The sequence below is a fragment of the Diceros bicornis genome, chromosome 24 (genome assembly GCF_020826845.1).
Source record: "Diceros bicornis minor isolate mBicDic1 chromosome 24, mDicBic1.mat.cur, whole genome shotgun sequence".
Taxonomy (NCBI): Eukaryota; Metazoa; Chordata; class Mammalia; order Perissodactyla; family Rhinocerotidae; genus Diceros; species Diceros bicornis.
Window position 1 is genome coordinate 9,072,543 of NC_080763.1, and position 19,588 is coordinate 9,092,130.

Genomic DNA, 19,588 nt, shown 5'->3' on the forward strand with positions numbered 1-19,588 from the left:
AGCATTACTGTGTAGGTAGTGGTGAGTCATATTGTGGTATTTTGTGTAATGACTAAGAATGTTGGCAGGAACCTTACTGGCTGAAAATTGTTCTCTGTGTGTACACCTCCCTTTTGGGATTTAAAGCTCTTGGTTGCTTTCCATTTGTGTCTTTCCTGACTGGTTAGGAGCAGGTAATAATTCACTGAATGCACCTCTATTTAAACCAACAAGAATCTTATCTATCTTTCAGATTTCAAACCATCACTATGAAAATAAAATACTGTTCTCGGGGTCATTGTCGTTAAATTTTAGGAGCTGCATTGGCAATTCATGGTCAGTTCATGACTCCTGGATGTGATGGTCATTTGCTGTGGTTGGGATGGATGTTGATAAGTTTAATGAATTATCTCAGCCTCATAGTACGTCCTCTCCATATATTTATAAAAGTGTCATTTTTTGGCTGCCAAAGTGTCACCTTTTGGTCCTCCACCAGCCTCGTCTGGCCTTTTCCCTGCGATGTTGTACTTATCACTGTGTCATATGACTTAAGGCTGGGTCACTTGTCCCTCCAAGGGTTTGACTTATTTCTGGTAGTGTTGAGTTGTGGGGTGGGAGGAGAGGGCTTAAATCCAGAGAAGGCACTGCTAATGCTGGACGTATGTGAGGTGAGCCTGAGGGTTGCTGCCTGCTGGGCCTGTGGGAAACCTTTGGTGGGTGGGGTCTGGATGGGTGAATTGGGCCTGCTTGGTGTGGGCAAGTACCTGAAGGAGAAAGGTTAGCCTTGTCTGAGTACTAATATGGTTAGAAATTCTGTGAGCTTCATACATTGAGTCAGGTGCACAGTTACCTTGTCAAGGACCATTAAAAAGCCAACAAAGCAAAATAACCAGAAACATAAACACACACAAAATAGTGAGTTGATTGACAAAGTGACCCCAGGCACCTGTCTTAGCTTCCTCTCTCCTCATTTTTTAATTCTCCATTCCCCCCAACGTTAATCACATGTCCTTCTACCTCTGTGTGAAGATATATTAGTATGTATGTAAAGAGTTAGCTTAACTTATTAGAAATAGAAATCCTGAATTCCTTTATTAGAGATTTCTCTTGTTAGTCAGAAACTTACTTATTGGCTCACTGAAATCTATTGATTTCATAGATTTTCAAAGAATAAATGCTTTCAATATTGCTTTGGAGGTTTTATAAATAACCCCATATTTCAACTTAGCTCACATCTCTGAAAAAAGCTTTTTCAACTCATTCAAGACCTTTATTGTACATTATTTCAAAATTCCTTCCCTTGCTTTATCTAGCAAATCAATCCATTTCCTTAGATTTATTTGTACTGTGCCAATTGTTTTCTGATTTATGTAGATTTCCCTATAGAGCTGCCTGCTAGTCGTGTAGGACTGGTGAAATTTCTTTGTACAGAATCTTTTAGAAGTGGGGCTTAATAATATGCTTTGTTAGGGCGAAACCTAGAACTTGAGTTCCCACAGCTGGGCTTCCCTCAGAAGTCCTTTCTTCTTAATAAAAAAATATATAATTTATAGCTTTTCTCTAAGGTAGTATAAATATGTAACATACATATTTTATAAAGATATAAAAATATAATTAATATCTTCTCCAAAGAAAGCCTTAGGTTTTTGTTTGTTGGTTTCAGTTTTTAGGAAACTTGAGCTTTCTATGGAGGGAATGATGCTTGGTGCAAATGTTTCTCCTTTATTAAACACTAAATCATTTTCTTTTAAGTAACTTTAAAAATTCTAAGAAAGAATAATATGAAGAAAAAAAATTTGATGGCCAATGAAAGGAGTTAGGCTGTCTAAGTCCAAGGTGTAGAAGCAGGAGCTAAATTTGTTCTGTTCATCTTTGCATTAATTGCCAGTCCCCAAAACAGTATCTGACATAGCCTGATTGCAAAAAAAAAAAAAAAAAAAAGTAAGGTGCTCTGGAAGCAGCCAGGATGCTTCCTGGGGTTGGGCTAATTACATTTGTTTGTTAGTCTTAGGAAAACTTGGCTATTAACTCACAGAGGAGCCAGTAGTCTTCTGTGGTGCCACCACTAGGGAAAAGGAGAAAACAACCTCGAGAGTGTTCTTAAGGACTTACCGCTAATATGAACATTTCACTTAGTTTAATGTTAAGGGACCTTGGGGGAAACACTGCGTACGTTGCCTATCTCTTGGCCAAAATGGAATGCATCCTAATAGAATCTATGTAATTTTCAAGGAAAGGTTAAAGATATTTCATGGAAGTGTTCTTTGGTTTCAAACAAAGGTTGTGTCTGAAATTGTGACATTTCTCAGATTGAGCAACTTACTCTAAAGAGGTCCACATTTTTCCTTTCCCTCCTCTTTGTACATTTCTTTCCAACCAGTTTCTCTTCTAAACTGACTCCTTGGTTTATCTAATGTCAACCAGAAATTTTTCCTTACTATGTACACAAGGCTATATTTTCTCTACTCTGAATTTTTTGTTTTCCTGGGGCTCCAACAACCATGCTTGATTTTTGCGGGTTTTTTTAGCAGCTTTATTGAGATAATTTACATGCCATAGAATTCACCCACTATAATGTATAATTCAGTGAGAGTGAGTGAATTTGTACAGTTGTGCAGCCATCGCCACAATCCAGTTTTAGAACATTTCTGTCACTCTGCCCATTTGCAGCCAGTCCCTGTCCTTCCTCCAGTCCTAGACGACCACTGATCTGCTTTCTGCCTCTCTAGATGTTCTTTCCTTAAAAATTAATGTAAAGAGATGCTATCTGAGATACAGTAATCCTGATTGCTTTGTTTTCCACTATTGCCTTTTTCAGTATTTGAATTAAGTATCAAAATGAAAAATCTTTTGCAACATTACCTTGAAGTAGTGTCAGAGCTTGAAGGAGCTAATGTGTCAAGATGATTTTCAAATTAGTTTGTATTCCATTCTTTTTCCTCCTTTTGTCAACTGTGCTTTTGTTCTCCTCCTTGTCCAGCAGTGTATCTAAATGAGTGCAGGCAGCTGGAAAGGAGAGAAGGCACAAGCAATCCAGCCATGTTGTAACTAAAGAAAGATGCCAAGAGTGGGGTCTGGGAGACGGAGTATAGATTCAAACAGAGAAGCTAAAATTAAAACTAAACAGCTTCCATAAGAAACCATAGAATACTTTTTTGACCTGCAAGTTGCAGAGATTTTTTGAGAAGACAAAAAGCACTAACTCTAAAAGAAAAAAGATTAATAAACTAGACTTCATCGAAATCAAAACACTTTGTTATCAACATAAGTTGTTAACAAAATGAAAAGGCAAGCCACAGAATGGGGGAAATAGACTCAACACAGTTGTCCTCGGTATCCACGGGGAATTGGTTCCATGACCCCGCATGGATACCAAAATCCTGGGATGCTCAAGTCCCGTGGATGTCCTCCGTATCCACAGATGCAGAGAGCCAACTATATATACCTCGGACAAAGGACATGTTTCCAGAATATGTGTGTGGGGAAAAAAAAAAAAAGTCTTTAACTCAATAGTAGGACAGGCACCTCAATAAAAATGAGCAAAAGACTTGAGTAGATACTTCACAAAAGACACATACCAATGGCTAATAAACATGTGAAAAAGTATATTCAGCATCAGTTGTCAAGAAAATGTAAATTAAAACTATACTGAGATACCACTTCACATGAACTAGATGGCTAAAATTAAAAAGGCAGCACCAAATGTTGGTGAGAATGTGGAGTAACTGGACAGCCATATATTGCTAATGGAAGAGTAAGGTGCTACAATCACTTCAGTGTATACCTTTGCCAAACTCAAAATTGTATACTTCAGATCTGGACATTCACTGTATGTATATTTTACCACCAAAAAAAAAAAAAAACAAGAATGGATTTTAATCTTGGAAATGAGTTGATCGTCACTATGTCCTACAATAATCCCCTGTCTTCCTCTCTCCTTCCCTTTCTCCCTCCCAGCTTCCCTAACCTTACTTTTCTTTTTTTTGGCAATCTGTCAGGTATTGTTTTGGGGACAATAACTAATTTGGCAATTAATGCAAAGTGAATAGGACAAATTTAGTTCCTGCACTCTGGGACTCTCGAATGGGAGTCAGACATGCCAATAACGTGTCAGTAGCAATGTGCTAAAGGCCGCAAGGATAGGGGAGCATAGAGGAGCTGCCCATCGCAGGAAGATCAGGATAGGCTGCCTGCCAGGAGGGAATAGCTGATGCCTTGTAAAAGCTTAGATGAATAGGGTTAATCCTTAGACGTCGTGGGAAGGGCTCTGTGGGAAAAGGGGACAGCATGTGCAGAAGTTTCAGAAGTGGGCAGCTTGTGATCAGAAGTACTAAAAAGTGACTACTGGTGGAGGAGGAGGAGGTGACATGGGGCAGGTCTGCAAAGGCCACATCATGACGAGTCTCTACCTACCAGCTAAGGAATTTGGACTTTATCTTGAAAGGGAACCGTTAAAGCCTTCTATCATCTTATCTTTGTAACTAGATTCTAAATTCCGTGAAATCAGGGTCTGTTATTCATCTTTGTATTCTTTATAATGTCTGGCCATGGTCCTGGAATGGGTAGGACAGCAAGTGAGTGTTGATTGATCCCTAAGGCTGTGATAGTCTCGCATGCTTGGTTCAGCCATATTATTAACATGGAATGAGTCAGAGCAGAGATACTTTTGGAATGAAGGAGTAGGGGTCTTATTACAGTCTGGGCATTGTGCCTAGGCACTCCCAGTTATTATCTAATTTAATCTATGTCACTCTCCTTGCTCAGAATCTGCCAGTGACCTCTGATTGCTCTTAGGAGAAAGACCAAAATTCATAGTGTCCTTCAAAGCTGCTGCTCCCTGGTTGCAGTGCTTTTTAGCTATTTAATTTCTTTTCAGCTCACAGCTCTCACTTCACTTCCCTGGGAAGCCTTCGCTGCCCCACCTTTCCCCACAGCAAGGGGGCTCTCAAAGCTCAGCTTCCTGTGTGACCATCCTGAGTGCACGTGATTACTTGATTTCCCTCCTGCCCACCGGAGAATATGAGCTCTGTGATGCCTTTCGGTCCCCTGTACCTAACACAGTGCCTGGCACTTAGTAGACACTCAAAAAATATTTTTGGTTGCATGAATGAATCCTTGAGAGAACTCTATCAGATATATATTATCATTCTCATTTTTCAGGTGAAGAAATTGAAGTTCAGAGGCTAAGTCACTTGTCCAAGTTTGAATAACCCACAAGAGCCAGTCCTGCAACTCAGTAGGCTGTGAGTGTAGCAGATGCATTTTCATATTTATATCAGTGTCATGATTTCACCTGTTGAATGTGGGCTCTATAACAGACAGCCTAGCCTCAAGTTCCTCCTCCACCATTTACTAGCTCTGTTACCTTGAGCAAGCTATTTAATCTCTCTGTGATTCAGTTTCCTGGAAAATGGGGTAACATTATCCACTTTATAGGATTGCTGTGAAGATAAACTAAATTACTTCCTATAAAACACTACAACTAAGCACACAGAAAGTGCTCAATAATTGTTAGCTGTTACTATTATCAGTATCCATTTATTCCTTCCCATTTTCTTCCTGTAATCCAAAATTATATCCAAAGACCCTACAGCAACTTTTTATTTTTTATTTCATGGAAATTCTCTTCTTGCATGAACCCATCTGCCCCTGAGTCCTAGTTCAACTGTGTTCTCTCAATTCAGAATTAGTCATTTCTGTGTCTCAGCAGAAGCAGAAGTTTTCTACCTCTCAACAGCAGAGTATGGTGATATTAATACCCTTTGCTGTGAATTGCTAGGTTTTAGGATTCACACGTTTCTTCACACCTCTGCTCAGTTAGCAAAAACACAGTGCTGTAGTGTAGTAAAGGATGCAACATTAATAGCCCTGTTCTCTCTCACAAATCACAAACCTTTTCCCCAAACTATTCACCATATTATCGGGCTGTTTGAATAACTGAGCTGATCACCCACCCCCTCCCCCAAACACCCTAATTGTTGAGAAGTGATTTATGTCACCATTATTTTCCCCATTCATCAATAGGTGAGAGCAGGTGTTACTCACAGGAAATTAAGAAAGGAAGAAAAATAATTAGTTTGCATATATAATAGTTGCATGCCAAAATTTTAACATTTTTAACATGTTCCCTCATAATGGAATTTTTTGTGAATATCTCCTTCCTTCCCTGGTTGTTCATTGTTGAAATTCTTAACTAGTTTCATGTGGTTAGGGTGTAATACTCTGTTGGTGTATGGGTGTGTGTTTTAGTGACTTAGCTGTTTACCTTTCTCTTAAAGTGGCACCTGGCTTGTGTTTAAATGATGAGAGAAATGACAACAGTACTACTGTGCCAGGCATTACTGCATGCTTAGTTGATGTCACTAATCTTCACAACAGCCCTGCAAGAGAAATGATATGCCCATCATTTGACATGAAGAAGCAGAGGCTTAACGAGGTTAAGAACTTCCATGGGCAGCTAGCCTGGATCACGCCTTGAGTGGCCAGGCCCTGGAGGTGTAGGTGTTAACAAGATAGGGCATAACCAGAAGCGGGCCTGGCAAAGTCAGTTGGAGTGATAAATGGAAGATCTCAAAGGCAGGCTGAGGAATGTATGATTAATTTTGTAGGCAATGTGGAACTAATGAAGCTTTTTAAACTGGAAGCTCAAAATAGCACAGGTGCTCTATTTTTAAGGCAGTGGTTTTAAAATGTGGTCCCTGGACCAGCAACATTAGCAACACTTGGAAACTTGTTGGAAACACAGATTCTTGCACTTTCTCCCACCTGCTCCATCCTAAACACTGGGTGATCAGTGGTTTGGGGTGTCCTCCAGGTGATTCTGATGCTTGCTCAAATCTGACAACCACTGCCTTTATGAATTTTGGCTGTGCTGTAGGAAGGATTGGAACGGCAGGGAGGAACAGTGCAGAGGCTATTGCCAAAAGCTGAGAGAGAGGTTATTTGGGCGTAAGTTTGGGTGGTTTCATTGGGAATGAAAAAAAGGGAAAATTATGAGACTTCTCAAGTAAGAAATAATAGGACTTGATGACTAAATGGAGGTGGGAGTATAAGTTGTGAAGCCAGTGTCCACAAGAGGCAGAACTACAGATAAACACCAAAGGCATTCAGAGGGGGACTTGTTTATACTCCTCAGGGATCTAAACCTTATTGTGCCTCAATTCATAGCATCTTGTTACATGTCTGTCTTGCACCCACCAATCTGCCACCTTCAACGACATAACTTTCTGTATAGGAATAAAAATGTACCAGATGCTCAATACCAATAATAATACCAACCGTAGACTGAGGTAGTAAATGCCAAGACCTTTTCTCTAAGCACTTTATATTCATTATCCCATTGTTGTTATTCATTAGTTATGGATGTTTGTAAATTGCCTTCCCTTAGTGTCCAATCTAAGCTGCACACCACTGTAGAATTAATATTTCCAGACAGTGATTTGAGAGGCTGAGTCTGGGCTCTGCAGTCAGACAGCTCTGGGCTGAAAACCCAGCCCCATCATTTGCCAGGTGTGTGGTCTTGAGCAAGTTACTTACCCAATCTTCCACCTAAATTTCCCACAGCTGTATTACAACAGGGATTATTATTAGAGCGAGGATGTAATAATGAGTGGTGCTCTTAGGGTTGTTTTGAGAACCAAATGAGACAATGCCTGCACGATGCTTGGCATAGAAAGTACTGGGTAAATCTTAGGGGAGTTTATGGCGATGAAGATGTCACTGCCTTGCTCAGAACCTTCATTGGCTCTCCTTGGTCCAGAGAATAAACTCCTTACTCTGGCATTTAAGACTCTCCGCAAACTGATCACTGCCTACCTCTCAAATCTTTTATGTGATGATTCTTTGCGTAATCTCAGTGCTTCAGCTAAGCTGGTCAGTGTCCCCCAAACACACTGAGGCTGTTCCCACATCCCAGCCTTTGGGTCTGTTCCTCCCTCCTCGCATCAGGTCCAGGTCCTTCAGGGCCCAGCCTGATATTCAGTGTTTGTGGAGCCATCCCTGGCTAACCCTTGTCTGTAATACGATTAATCCTTCCAAATTCTGGACCTTTGATGGCCTTGACTGCTCAGTGAACCCTCTACAGCTGTACACGTGGCTCAGGATTGTTCTGTCCATGCTCCACCCCCTCCCCACACCCTTCAGTCAGTGCAGGGCCTGCCTGGAGCCAGGAACATGCTTGCTTGGTGGTAACTTACACTGTAACTTAGCTTCTCCATCTTTCCCGAGTTCATTTAAATACGTGCTGGTGTATTTTTCTCTCCCTGATGATGCTGATAACATCCCCTATGGGAATAACATTTAATCTGTGAAATACTAATTATTATTTTTCTTCTCAGGATGAACTTGACCTCACAGACAAACACAGGGAAGCCATGTTTGCACTTCCAGCTGAGAAAAAGTGGCAAATATACTGTAGCAAGAAAAAGGTAAGAGACTTATTGTGTTTATGGTTAATTGGAAAATTATCATTTTTGATTTCCTTTGCTCTCACATTTCACCACTAGAAATCAGGCAGCTTTTTATAACCTGCAAACCAGATTGGATGTGTCCCCTTGTGGCCTTGGTGCCACATGCGGCAAAGTGCTGACTCCTCAGATGTTTTTATCAACCTTCCTTGGACACCCCCCAACCCTACACCTGTAACCGTTATTCATAATCCTGTGCAACTGAGACCCAAAATGACGTTGGCCTACATGAAGATCAAAGTGTTTTTCCTGCTCTTTACATAAAAGTTTCTACGTAGGTGGGTTAGGACTAGTGTTATGGGGCCACAGGCCTCTGTGACTACCCTCTAACAACTTTCATTTCGCTACCTCTAAGGTGCGGCCTTGCCCTCATGGTTCAAGGTGGCTCTCCAGCCATTTCACATTCCAAACAAAGAATGCAGGAAAGGAAAAGAAGGCACAGGCCTCCCCCCCTCCACTCTTAGGGACGTGTCCTAGGACTTATACACTTGAATTCCCCTCACATGCCAGATAGCTACATGGCCAAACCTTGCTGCAAGGAACACAGTCTTTATTCCGGGTAGTCACCCCTGCTTAAAAGCTGGGGGTTCTGTTGTCTTTGGAGAGGGGAAAGTGGATATCTGGGGCAGCTTGTTCCCTAGCAGCCATGGCACTAGGCGTCACCCTGTGGCCTGTATCTCCTGCAATACAGTTCACTTTCCATCTTTTAAACCCGGTGGCAAATTCTCAGACTGTTTCCACCCCACTTTTGGAACCAATCGTGTTCATGACCGTCTCTTGCCACTTTTGCTTCTGTTCCAGTAGAGACTTGAATTCAGATGGGGTGACGGGAAGGGCAGGGCTAGCACCGAGAGAAATGCCACCTCTCCAGCAAGCAGCGGATGCTCCGATTCCTCACTCTTGCCCCAGGGTGATAGGGACAAACTATAGCAATCTAGCATCTTTTCAAGACACAGTATCAGTCAGGGAAACCTTTTCTTGGGTGACTAGCATGCATTTGGGGCCTCCGCTTGCCCGCGTGGCTGTCTCTTGGCATGCTGCCTTGTGTAATTGGACCCTCTCAGGAGCATCTCTTCAGCAGTGAGCCTGCGCATGCCCCTCTCCAACAAGACTTTGTGCCTCTGGTGGTGAGGCACCATGTCTCACTCATCTTTGTAACTCCAGTATCCAATACTTTGAAATAAATGTATAGGTGAACCACTAAGTTATTAGTGTTATACTGAACTGTCAAGAAATTTAAAGTGCTTTTAATTTTCCACCTGAGCAGTTAAAATTGATAAGACTATATGTGGAGTTTGGTTCCCTTGCTGAGAGACATGTCCACCGGTAACCTCTCAGTATGATTTCTGAGCCACTATCAGATCCGACCAAGTTGGAGTCTTACGGGTTCCTAACCCAGTAGTACCCAGTGTGATGTGTCTGAGAATGAATATGTCTTCTTCTCTTTCTCTTTGTACACATCTTACCAACTGGAAAACCTGTCTTTTGTTGAACTGATTGTCATGGCTCAGAAAACAGATAAAATACACTGGGAAAGAATTTTAAAATGAAAATAAAATGTATCTAGTTCTGAAAGTGATGGTATTGTACGGTCTTTGAAAACAAGGGAACTTTTCCCACAGCCATCTTAAAGACCGAGCCCCCAGAACTGAGAAAGAAAAGTCTTCAAGTGCCTGTGTACACAGAGGACATTGTCTATTTTGGCTCAACCGAGTGCAGATTTTTTTCTCAAAATCAGGAAACAAGTATGAAGTGGGATTGAGAATATGCGCTGGAGGAAAGGAAAAGGCAGGCAAATGGGAGCAGCTCACCGAAGGGAAAGTTTTCTTCTTTCCCAGATTTTATTACACCCTTGACAGCAATTGAAAGTTAATCATGGAAACTACTGCCCCTTAGATTACAAAAGGCAAACTCTGGAGGATAGCAGTGACCTCGGGCTTGCAGCTGCTGCTCGTTTTTCAATTTCCAGGCCTAGCAAATCCCCTTGCAGACCTTGTCTCGTGCACATGGTGGGGTTGGCTCTTTGTGGGAGGATGGATACGGATGTGGCCGCTGGCCTCAGAGTCCCGTTTCTTGACGGATGGCCCTTCCTGCTGGTACCTGGCTGGATCACACGGGTCTGTGGGAAAGCAGCTCCCTGCTTCACTCCAGTGGTTTGGAGTCCCTATGTGACTTAGCAGTGGCATGGCTGAGTGGGAAAGCCATTGTAACTCTTGGGAGAATCCCATGGGCTTGTAGATCTGCCTCACTTTAAAGTGGATGGTGGCGTTGCTCGACTAAGGGTTTTCTTGATTGAAGCGTCTCAGACTGTTAAAACCATACTATGCCTTTCGTCTGAAACTGACCTTTTTTTGGGCACTGTAATAAATTGGGAGATAATACAATGAGTAAGAGAACACAAGAACCTAAGCAGGAAAAGGGCATGCTGTTGACTTTTCTTCAGAGAATGGGATCTCCTAAGGGACAGGTTGCCCATTCTCATAATGGAGCCCTTGGTGGCCATCCTTAATACTAAGAACAGGTTATTTTCCTTGAACCATATCTTGTGTAGCCTTTTCAAATCAGGCTTGTCACCAGCAAGCCAAACCATATTCATTTCTTAGGCCGAGGGAAAGTTACACACCCATGGCTCCTTCAGATTATCTGTCTTTCCAGATTAGAACCCAGGACATTACAGACATTCTCACACATGGTGAAGCCATAGAGTAAGGGCCCACGAAAGCCAACAGAAACAGACACAGGAGTTGCTGAAAAGCAAGCTTTCTGTGTAAAAGTCCACAGCAGTTGTGGAGGCAAATGAGACTGGGAACTCAAGATGGGGCCAGGCCTTTCTCAGCCGAGTGGCTCTTTTCCATCTAACAGTGACTTGAGTCCCAGCAGTGGCTGTCTGCTTATCAAGCTCTGTGTTCATTTCTCAAACTTCTCTATCTAAGTCTCTGGTTGAAAAGTCATTTCCAGAGCCAAAATGAAAGCAGCAAAAGTGTTTCTGGGCTAAAAGAATTGGAAAGAAATTAATTGGAATTTTGCCTAATTGAGTAATCTGGGGGAGAGCAAGAGATGGATGTGTGGCCGTGCTGAAAGTCCAAACAAATCTGTAAAAATGACTGGACTGGCTGGTCAGCCGTGGTTTCTTGTGTGCAGCAATCCACCGTCAAATTTTTTAACTTTCGTGAGAGGTCCACAAAAAGGTCCTGTTGGTGGGGCTGGGGGTATTTTCAAATAGGAAATGTTTGTGGTTCTTATCTTTAAAGGTAATTCCCTTTTTAGTTCCAATCACAACATACTCTTTTGTTTAAGTGAGGTTTTTCCCAGTCTCCAGCCAGAAACTGCATCTGTTAACAATCTTTTGGATTTTAAACTGAAGCTTTTTAAACAATGAACCATCTGACCACGAAAGGCATCTGGCCATGCTGTATTTGCTTATTGTTAACATGATTTTTAAACCCTGGGAAAAGTAAGGAGTAGGTCTTCAGAGAGGAGAAAATAAAATGGTGTATACACTGTATTATGGCGACAGCAATCTTATCAGCACGGGCAGAAATCTTCCCTAATTGCAATTCTTCATGGGAGCAACTGTACTAGTTGTGTCACTTCACCAGTTCTTATATGTATCCAGAAAGTACTTTTTCCTTCTCCCTGAGCTTCAGAGTTTGCAAAGTAGGTGAATGGGGCCAGACACTGTTAGCTGTAGTGCCATCAGATCTTTGAGGCAAAGATCAGGATTTGACAACTGTGCCTAATTTTTCCTCCTTCCATTTCTGATCTTTAAAGCTAAGGCTTAAGTACATGGCTTTGGATTCTTCATCTTACGTTTCTGTTTCTTTTGAGGCCTGCTTTGGAGAAGGTGAATTTTACTCTGCTGCTGAGTTTTGTTTGACTCCAGTTTCATTAAATGGTTCGAGCATCTTGCCTAACCTGGCTGCAGCTCAGCTGCGGTGACTTGTGCCGAGTGCTGATCCCGTGCCAGGCACCTTTTGAAGACGTCTAGGAAAAGTGGCTGATGGTTCATTCAGTCCCCTTCTCTGGTTTGTGTGTCCTAATTGGGTCACTTCCCCACTCCTCTCCACGAAAGGCGTCCTCCTTCCACCACACACAGAAAGGTGCAAGTTGTGTTGTGTACGGTCGTCAGGATGCGGTTCTTTCGCTTCCCTGCGAGTGGAGGCCCCAGTGTTTGGAGTGCAGGGAGGCAGTGGTTGCATTAAAACAGGGATTTAAAGGAACATATGCTAAAGCAGTGACATTCAAGACAGAAGGAGCCATCAGTTTTCTACACAATTGTCAAACAAACCAGCTGGAAAACGAGGAGGCAAGAGGACAAGTTAATCCTCTAGTTGTTCCCAGTGTCCTACTGAGAAGCTGCTGTGGGTAGACTGGGAGGAGAAGCAATGGTTGGGCATTCGACCTGGGAGATCTGAGAGAGAAGACAAGTCAGACAACTTCTTCTTTCTTTACTATGGTTGTTTAAACGTGCAATTGAGTAAGCTTTGGATTTTCAGGGGCCCGCTTTGCTAGATGTCAGGGTTTGGGAGAGGGAGCCAGTGAAAGGGGAAAACGGGATTTCAGTAACTACATTTATAGACTTCTTGAGAGGTCCCTGGTCTGGTCTCCTGCTATTGAGTTTTCACCCTGATAATGGATTCCAGTCGTCACTTATGCTTCTAAGTGCCCAGGGGTAAAGAAAGTGGCAGAAGTAGTAATGATTAGAAATAAGATGGGCTGTTTTTCCTTTTTGCTTCTCTAAAGAATAGATGAGGGAAGCACAGCAGCTTTAGGACAATGGGCGTCTCCAGGCTCTGCAGGCTCTGAACTCCCTGCCCGATCTACATATTCCCTGGCTATGAGAGATGAGGATTTGTGTATAATCCCAGATTGAAACAATAAGGAACAACAAGCTTTGAGTGTCTGGTGCTTCACTCAATGAAGCAGTGCAACTGGTGAAGGGCGTGTTGGTGTGTGATTCACCTCATGTGTACTGAGTACCTTCTCTGGGGCAGGCTTTTGGCTATGTTCTGAGGATGATTAAACAAATAAGTCAAATTTCCTGGAGTGGATGGTCCTGGTAGGAGAGGCAGATAAAATCAAATAATTGTCCAGACTTGTCATAAGCTCCATAAGGTAAGCAGGCAGGCTCTGGGGCACAGAGGAAGGAGCCGCCGTGCTCTGGGGGTGTTTGTGTGACTGAGATGACAGTTCCTTCCCTGCGCTGACCCATCCAGTGGTTATGCCAGTGGGGGAGCGGATGTTGTCATGCTTTCACCCTGTTTTCTAGAAACTGGCCCCTTTCTCCACAGCTGCGCTGTGTTCACGTGCACTGGACACTTTCCCTCTGGATTCGTACTTTGTTAATGCTTAAAAGGTCAAGTTCAGACTGTTGGCCTAATCTGATCTTTACTAAACACACTTTGTAGGGCTTTTTAGGAAATCTGTAAAGGGGCTTAAACTTTTGAAAAGTGAAGACGCTGGGGAGAAGACTGAGATAACTGAGGTTTGTTCAGCCTGGAGAAGAAAACATCGGGTGGAAACTCCAACACTGGCTGATGTTCACTGGGTATTCCCTAGTGAAACTGTAGTATCTATCAAAATATTGCCAACTTCCAGTTGGTAAAGAGCCAGTTGCCTCTAGCCCTCCCAGTAAAAACCACCCTGACAGCCTGACCCTTCCCCCAGGGGCCCACCAGTCTTCCCCCACGATTCAGGCACTCAAGGGTTAGCTCCTGTTATGGCACAGCAGAGGACTCCAGGACGCTGTTCCCACATCGCGTCCTTGGTTCCGATCCATTGATGCCTGTGCTATATTGGTTGATAAAGATTTCTAATATTGGCCTAAGTATACAATGCTGATTGACTGAAGATGGTGACCAAAACCATTTGATAATATGTATCCAGAGCCTGAAACCTTCCACTTCTAGGAGTTGACCCCAAGGAAGTGATCAGAGATGCAGGCAAAGAACTCTGTGAGGCTGTTTTTGCAACATTGTCTCTGAAAGCCCGTGATTGTGAACAACTTAAAGGAGGATGGTTATAATATAGTACACAACCATAACATAACAGAGTATCTTGTAGCATTGAAAAGTCATGTTTTCAAAAAAATTTTAATGACACAGGAAACTGCTCAGTGTGTAATGATATGGTTAAAAAAGAAAGATATAAAACTGTAATCAGTATGATCAGAAGTTTGCAAAAATATATAGAGAGAGGCAGACAGAAACAACTGTTTGGTGGGATTGTGGGTCATTTACTTTTTTCTTTATATAAATATTTCCCAAATTTTCCATATTGCACTGTTCTCCCTCCTACCCTGGAATATTTTTTTCCTGCTTGTAAAAATAAAATTGCTCTTTTTAAAAAAGGCATACAATATATTTTGTATCGGTCAGGTTTCCGTCAGAGAAGCAGGACTGTTGGAGGGAGGCATACACAGAGCACAGAGGTTGACCTGCTGGCTAAGCTCCCTCCGTAAAGCTCGTGTCTTGACCTCTAATGCTGGAGCTTCATGTCCATGGAGCAGGCCGTTGGGAGGGAAGGTGGATGTAAACTGGGGAAGAGCAAGGATAGGCTGGGGCCCACAGGGACAGACTGAAGCCTGTGTTAGTGCTCGCTGTCTCTGATGTGGTGTCCTGCAGAAGCCTGAGCCTTTAGTCATGCAGCTCAGCAGACACACACTTGGCCCAGGAGGAGCTGAAGGAGGATCCAGGGGAAGGTGGAGCAGCGGCAGACCTGCCTGCTGTTCCACACCAGCGAGGCCAGCCAGCAGAGACAGGATCGTGTGTGAACTGCAAAATGGCTGCCGCTTCACTTCCGGCCTCCACATCTCCCCTGCGAGTCTCGCTTGCAGCTCACCCTACCCGCAACGCTACGAGAAAGGATGTCGTTCAGCCTACCCAACTGGAACATTACAAAGCAACCACATATTTCTATTGAAATTAGGAGGAAAAATAAATATTATTTAAAATGCAACCAGTGCTTGTGTTGTCAAGACAGCCCTGGCACTTTTTCTTTGTCTGACTCAAGGACCCTTTTTCTCCCCCTCTCTTTCCCTTTTTTTTAACTCTTCCCTGAGGGAATTAAAACAAAGGTGAATCTGTAAACCACCCAGAGTTTTTCAGTACCCGTTTATCAATTTAGGCAGTGACTGAAAACATGGTGATCTCGGCCCAGAGGAGATTTCCTCTGTTTTCTGCCCAGAAACCTGCTGAAGGCATGTTTCTCATTACCCTTTCCCCCCAGTAGTGTAATCTCAAAGCTGGTGACCCATTTTCTTTTTGTTACAAAAGCCAGTGCTATCAAAATGAATACCAAAGTTTAGATTTGGAGTCCAAAATTCAGGGATTCCCTGCCTCGGGCTGCCCATAAACCAAAGCTATATTCCAGTAAAGGGCCACTGGTTCACCAGTGTTTATTTGCCTCCTCTCCCTGTGATACTAGTTTTGCATATGTTTTCCTCCTAGTGTTATCAGTTCTGTCATTCCAGCTGTGTCGGGTACCACCCCTGCCTTGTAGTGTCTGGAATGGTCCGAGCTCACAGTTTGTGTTTTCATAAACATTAATGCTCAGTAGGTGGCCGGCTTCATTAACGGAGAAGCAGTAAGCACACTTGCCCGTAGAATTCACCCAAACATATCTATCTTTCTTCTTCGGTGCTTGGAGAAGTGAACATCCTAAAATACTGTGGACAACTTCTGGAGTCTCCTGTTGGGTATTACATTCTGGTTCTGTAGGGTCCTCTGTTTTTCAGGCTTGGGATACTGCCGGCGAAAGGACCTCCCTTGGGAGGATTATCTCCAAAAACCTTTCAATTGAGGGATCTGCCTGTAAGTTTCCTAAATTACGTTTATCCCTCATAATTGTTCTAAACTATAGTGTATTGTGTGTGACACTATTTTTTTCTAAGATAAATAGAAGCCAAGTAATAGCTATGAGAGATACTTTGCGTAGTTAAAGGCCATCCACAAGGTAACCTGAGAAGGCAGGATACCATTGACTGGTTATACCACCTGGGGCATATTTCTTAACTCCTCTAATTTCTCTCTCCTCCTCCCTACAATGGGATCAACTTCACAGGGCTGTTGTGAAAATTGAGATAATATGATTTCCGAGTTTATGGGAGAGCTGGGGACATGGTGATGTTAGCTGTTGTCACCATCAGTGTCAGTGATGGCGACTATGATCGAAACAGGAGTATGGACTGAGTTTTTGCTTGTTCACACTCACGCTAGCCTGGGATGCATCTCCGCGTTCTTAAATAATGATGCTAGTTTTCTCAGAACAGTGGTGAGGATTTCAAAAGCAGCTCTCCCTTAGTTGAACCACAGGACATTTTGGAGGAGGAGGTGGTAAGTTAGGAGGATATATTGTAGATAAGGGAAGAAGAGACCAAGAAAGTCTTTACTTGTAGCACCAGAAATTGGTAAAAGGAGGCCCCGTTTATGTCAAAAGTTCTAGGGCAATGGTGATCAACGTGCAGTCTCTTCGCTTCTGGGTGGGGCCCTGAATCTGAATTCAGGAGCACCCTTAATTTATGTTTGGGAAGACCGAGGCCCAGAAAAGTCACACTCCACTCCTTTCTTCCTCTCGTCTGCATGCCCACTGAGTGCTTCAGTCCCTGCTGACCAGGTGCAGCCCACAGAGATGCTAGCTTCATTGGGCTTACCTGGCCAGAGTAGTGAATACCAGCTGAACTCTGGGAATTGGGCATGTGTGGGGTCAAGCCAATTTTCAAATAGAATTAAAATTTCTTTGCTGCCTGGAAAAGGCAAGTGGTTGATAAATATCTTCAGTTTTTGAAATAGGAGGACTAAAGAATATTTTTGGATGAAAATGTTGCTACTACTCTTGTTTGCAGTGGGAAAAAAATCCTTTTATAGGACGCAACACCAAGAAGTTCCATGAAACAAGTCAATTTTCACAAATAAGTAACTTATTAGGTCTAAATGAGCCAGATTTACAAATGCCTTCTTCAGCAACAAAATTTATTCAAAGTTGCAGCATTATAATTCAATAGTGCATTCTAGCTGTGTGACTTCCCAAGTTAAGCAAACAAAACAAAACCTCGGTGTTGAGGAGATAATAAAAGAGTGTTTCAGCACAGTTGCAGATACCGTTATTGTTAGAAGTCTTAAACCTCATTACCAGAGCAGACATTTTGAGTTCTGATAAATTGGCATTCTCTAAAATTTCTAAAAAAAGAAAACTAACAAACCTCTGATAACTTTCCCCTGAAGTCATGAGAGAAACTAATTTCCTGGTTGATTATTTTTGTTGTTGTGAAATTTTTAAATATACGAAAAAGTACAGAATATAATAAACACCCATGTTTAACAAATGCTAACATTTTATCATATTCGCCTTGGATTTTTAAAAAAGAAATAAAACACTATAAATACATTTGAAGCCCACAGGTGACCTCTATTCTGAAGGTGGTATGTGGTTTTTATCCTTGCTCCTGTGTTTATAACCTTACTTTGCATGTATATATTTATGAACAATGGGTGATATTTCTTCCTTTTACCTGCAGTATAATGTTCCATTCATTATATGAACATGCCACATTTTAATTATTTTTATCTTCCTTTGGATAATGCTTATTTCCAATTTTTCATTATTTAAAAAAATATTGCAATGAACATCCTTGGGCATGTGTTCAAGATTTTCTCTAGGATAGACAACTAGACATGTAATCACTGGGTGGTTTGATATGAACATTTTCACCTTTAATTGCTCTCCAAAGTGGTTGTAACAATTTATACCTACAGTGAATTAGTTGGCAACCATCCCAGAAGCTGGTACTGTCTGAGGGGAGGGAACTAGTATCTCGTTGCCCTGCTGAGTCATTTTACATAAGTTTGAATGTTTCAGGTACAAGAAACTATCGTTAAAGTTCTTCAATTTTCTCCCATATATCTTAGCAAATCAAATTGAAGTAAAAATTACTGGACTAGAAAGTACTCATTTAAAAAAGAAAAACCCGAGGTTTAGAAAATGAAAAGCATTCCATACAAATAGCCATAAAGCCGTCTGCAAGGACAAAATGTTAGAGTATAGAAAAATGGATAGTCCACTCAGCATTGTGTTTATTTGGTTTGACTACAAAGGAAACTGCTCTGTGTGTAGTTCACTCTTTCTCTCCTCTAGACCTCTTTACACCCTCAGTTCCAGCCCCGGGCAAATCATGCTTCCATCTTAGCAAGCTCTTGACTGGTACATGCCATCACCCAAGGCAGGAAGTTCTGAGACCTTTGCCACTTCCCTGATGGGTGATTCTGCACAGGTGCAGAGTCAGCACGTCTGCACAAACAAGCAAATTGGCTGTGGCTGGAAGTCACGCAATTGGTCTTTTTCTCCTCCTCTAACCAGAGCATCTTTGTCTTGAGCATCTCTTTGTAAAAATTATGAAAGCCTCTCCCCTTTCTTGTACTCCTTGATCCCTTCAGATATTAAGAAATTGAGATGTGTAACCTGCTGTCTGTCATGGCTTTGCCTAAATCCTGAGCTGGTTTCTATGTACAAGTCAAGGCATGGATTTGGGGATTGTTGATTCTTCAGTCTATAAATACTTTGCTCTTTACAGCATTGTTAAAACAGTGAATATGTATGTGCTTTGTGAATACTGTCTCTCTTGTGTGCTTCCTCATACTTGCATTTCTTCAGTGAGTAACACCCTTTATCCAAGGCCTTGCTTTCCCTGTGATTAGGGAACAGCAGGCTGGAAGAGGGTGGGAGAGAATGACCCAGTGTTTGCATTCACTTATAATCATTAAAACAACAATAAAAATAAGTGAGCAATATACTGCTGAGGAAAAGTAAGACATCTTCGTTGGACAAACCAATTAAGGTGGCGTCATGGGGAGCATGGGGGCCGTGTGTCCTGTGGATCTCTATTTTCCCTTCTGGAATGAGGACTAGAGAAGCAGCTCCCACAGCTCTCACTCTGTACTTGTCACTCATGCCTGCAGTGGTCCTGCACTGTGGCAAGAACACTCCTGCCTCAGCTCCAGTCACTGGAAGAGACTTGGAGCTTTAGGTTTCAGTGGAAGCCCTGGGAGGCAGTGGTTCTCAGCCTCCACAGAGCAGCTATATTTGGCTTCCAAATCTTAATTCTTAAACAGGTTCCTTTTGACAGCTTGGGTACAGGACAAATTCCATCA

At 42.4% G+C, this 19,588-nt stretch overlaps 1 protein-coding gene across 4 annotated transcripts in view; it reads left to right on the forward strand.

The window, feature by feature from the left end:
- Nucleotides 1-19,588, forward strand: part of DAAM1 (dishevelled associated activator of morphogenesis 1) — a 159,775-nt gene that overhangs the window by 75,247 nt on the left and 64,940 nt on the right. For 3 of the 4 annotated variants that reach the window (XM_058567030.1, XM_058567031.1, XM_058567032.1), the window contains exon 3: nt 8,316-8,405. In XM_058567030.1, coding sequence (XP_058423013.1) covers nt 8,316-8,405 — 90 coding nt within the window. Of the gene's footprint in view, nt 1-5,173; nt 5,223-8,315; nt 8,406-19,588 lie in introns of those variants that run through there. The other variant, XM_058567033.1, reaches the window with a different exon arrangement.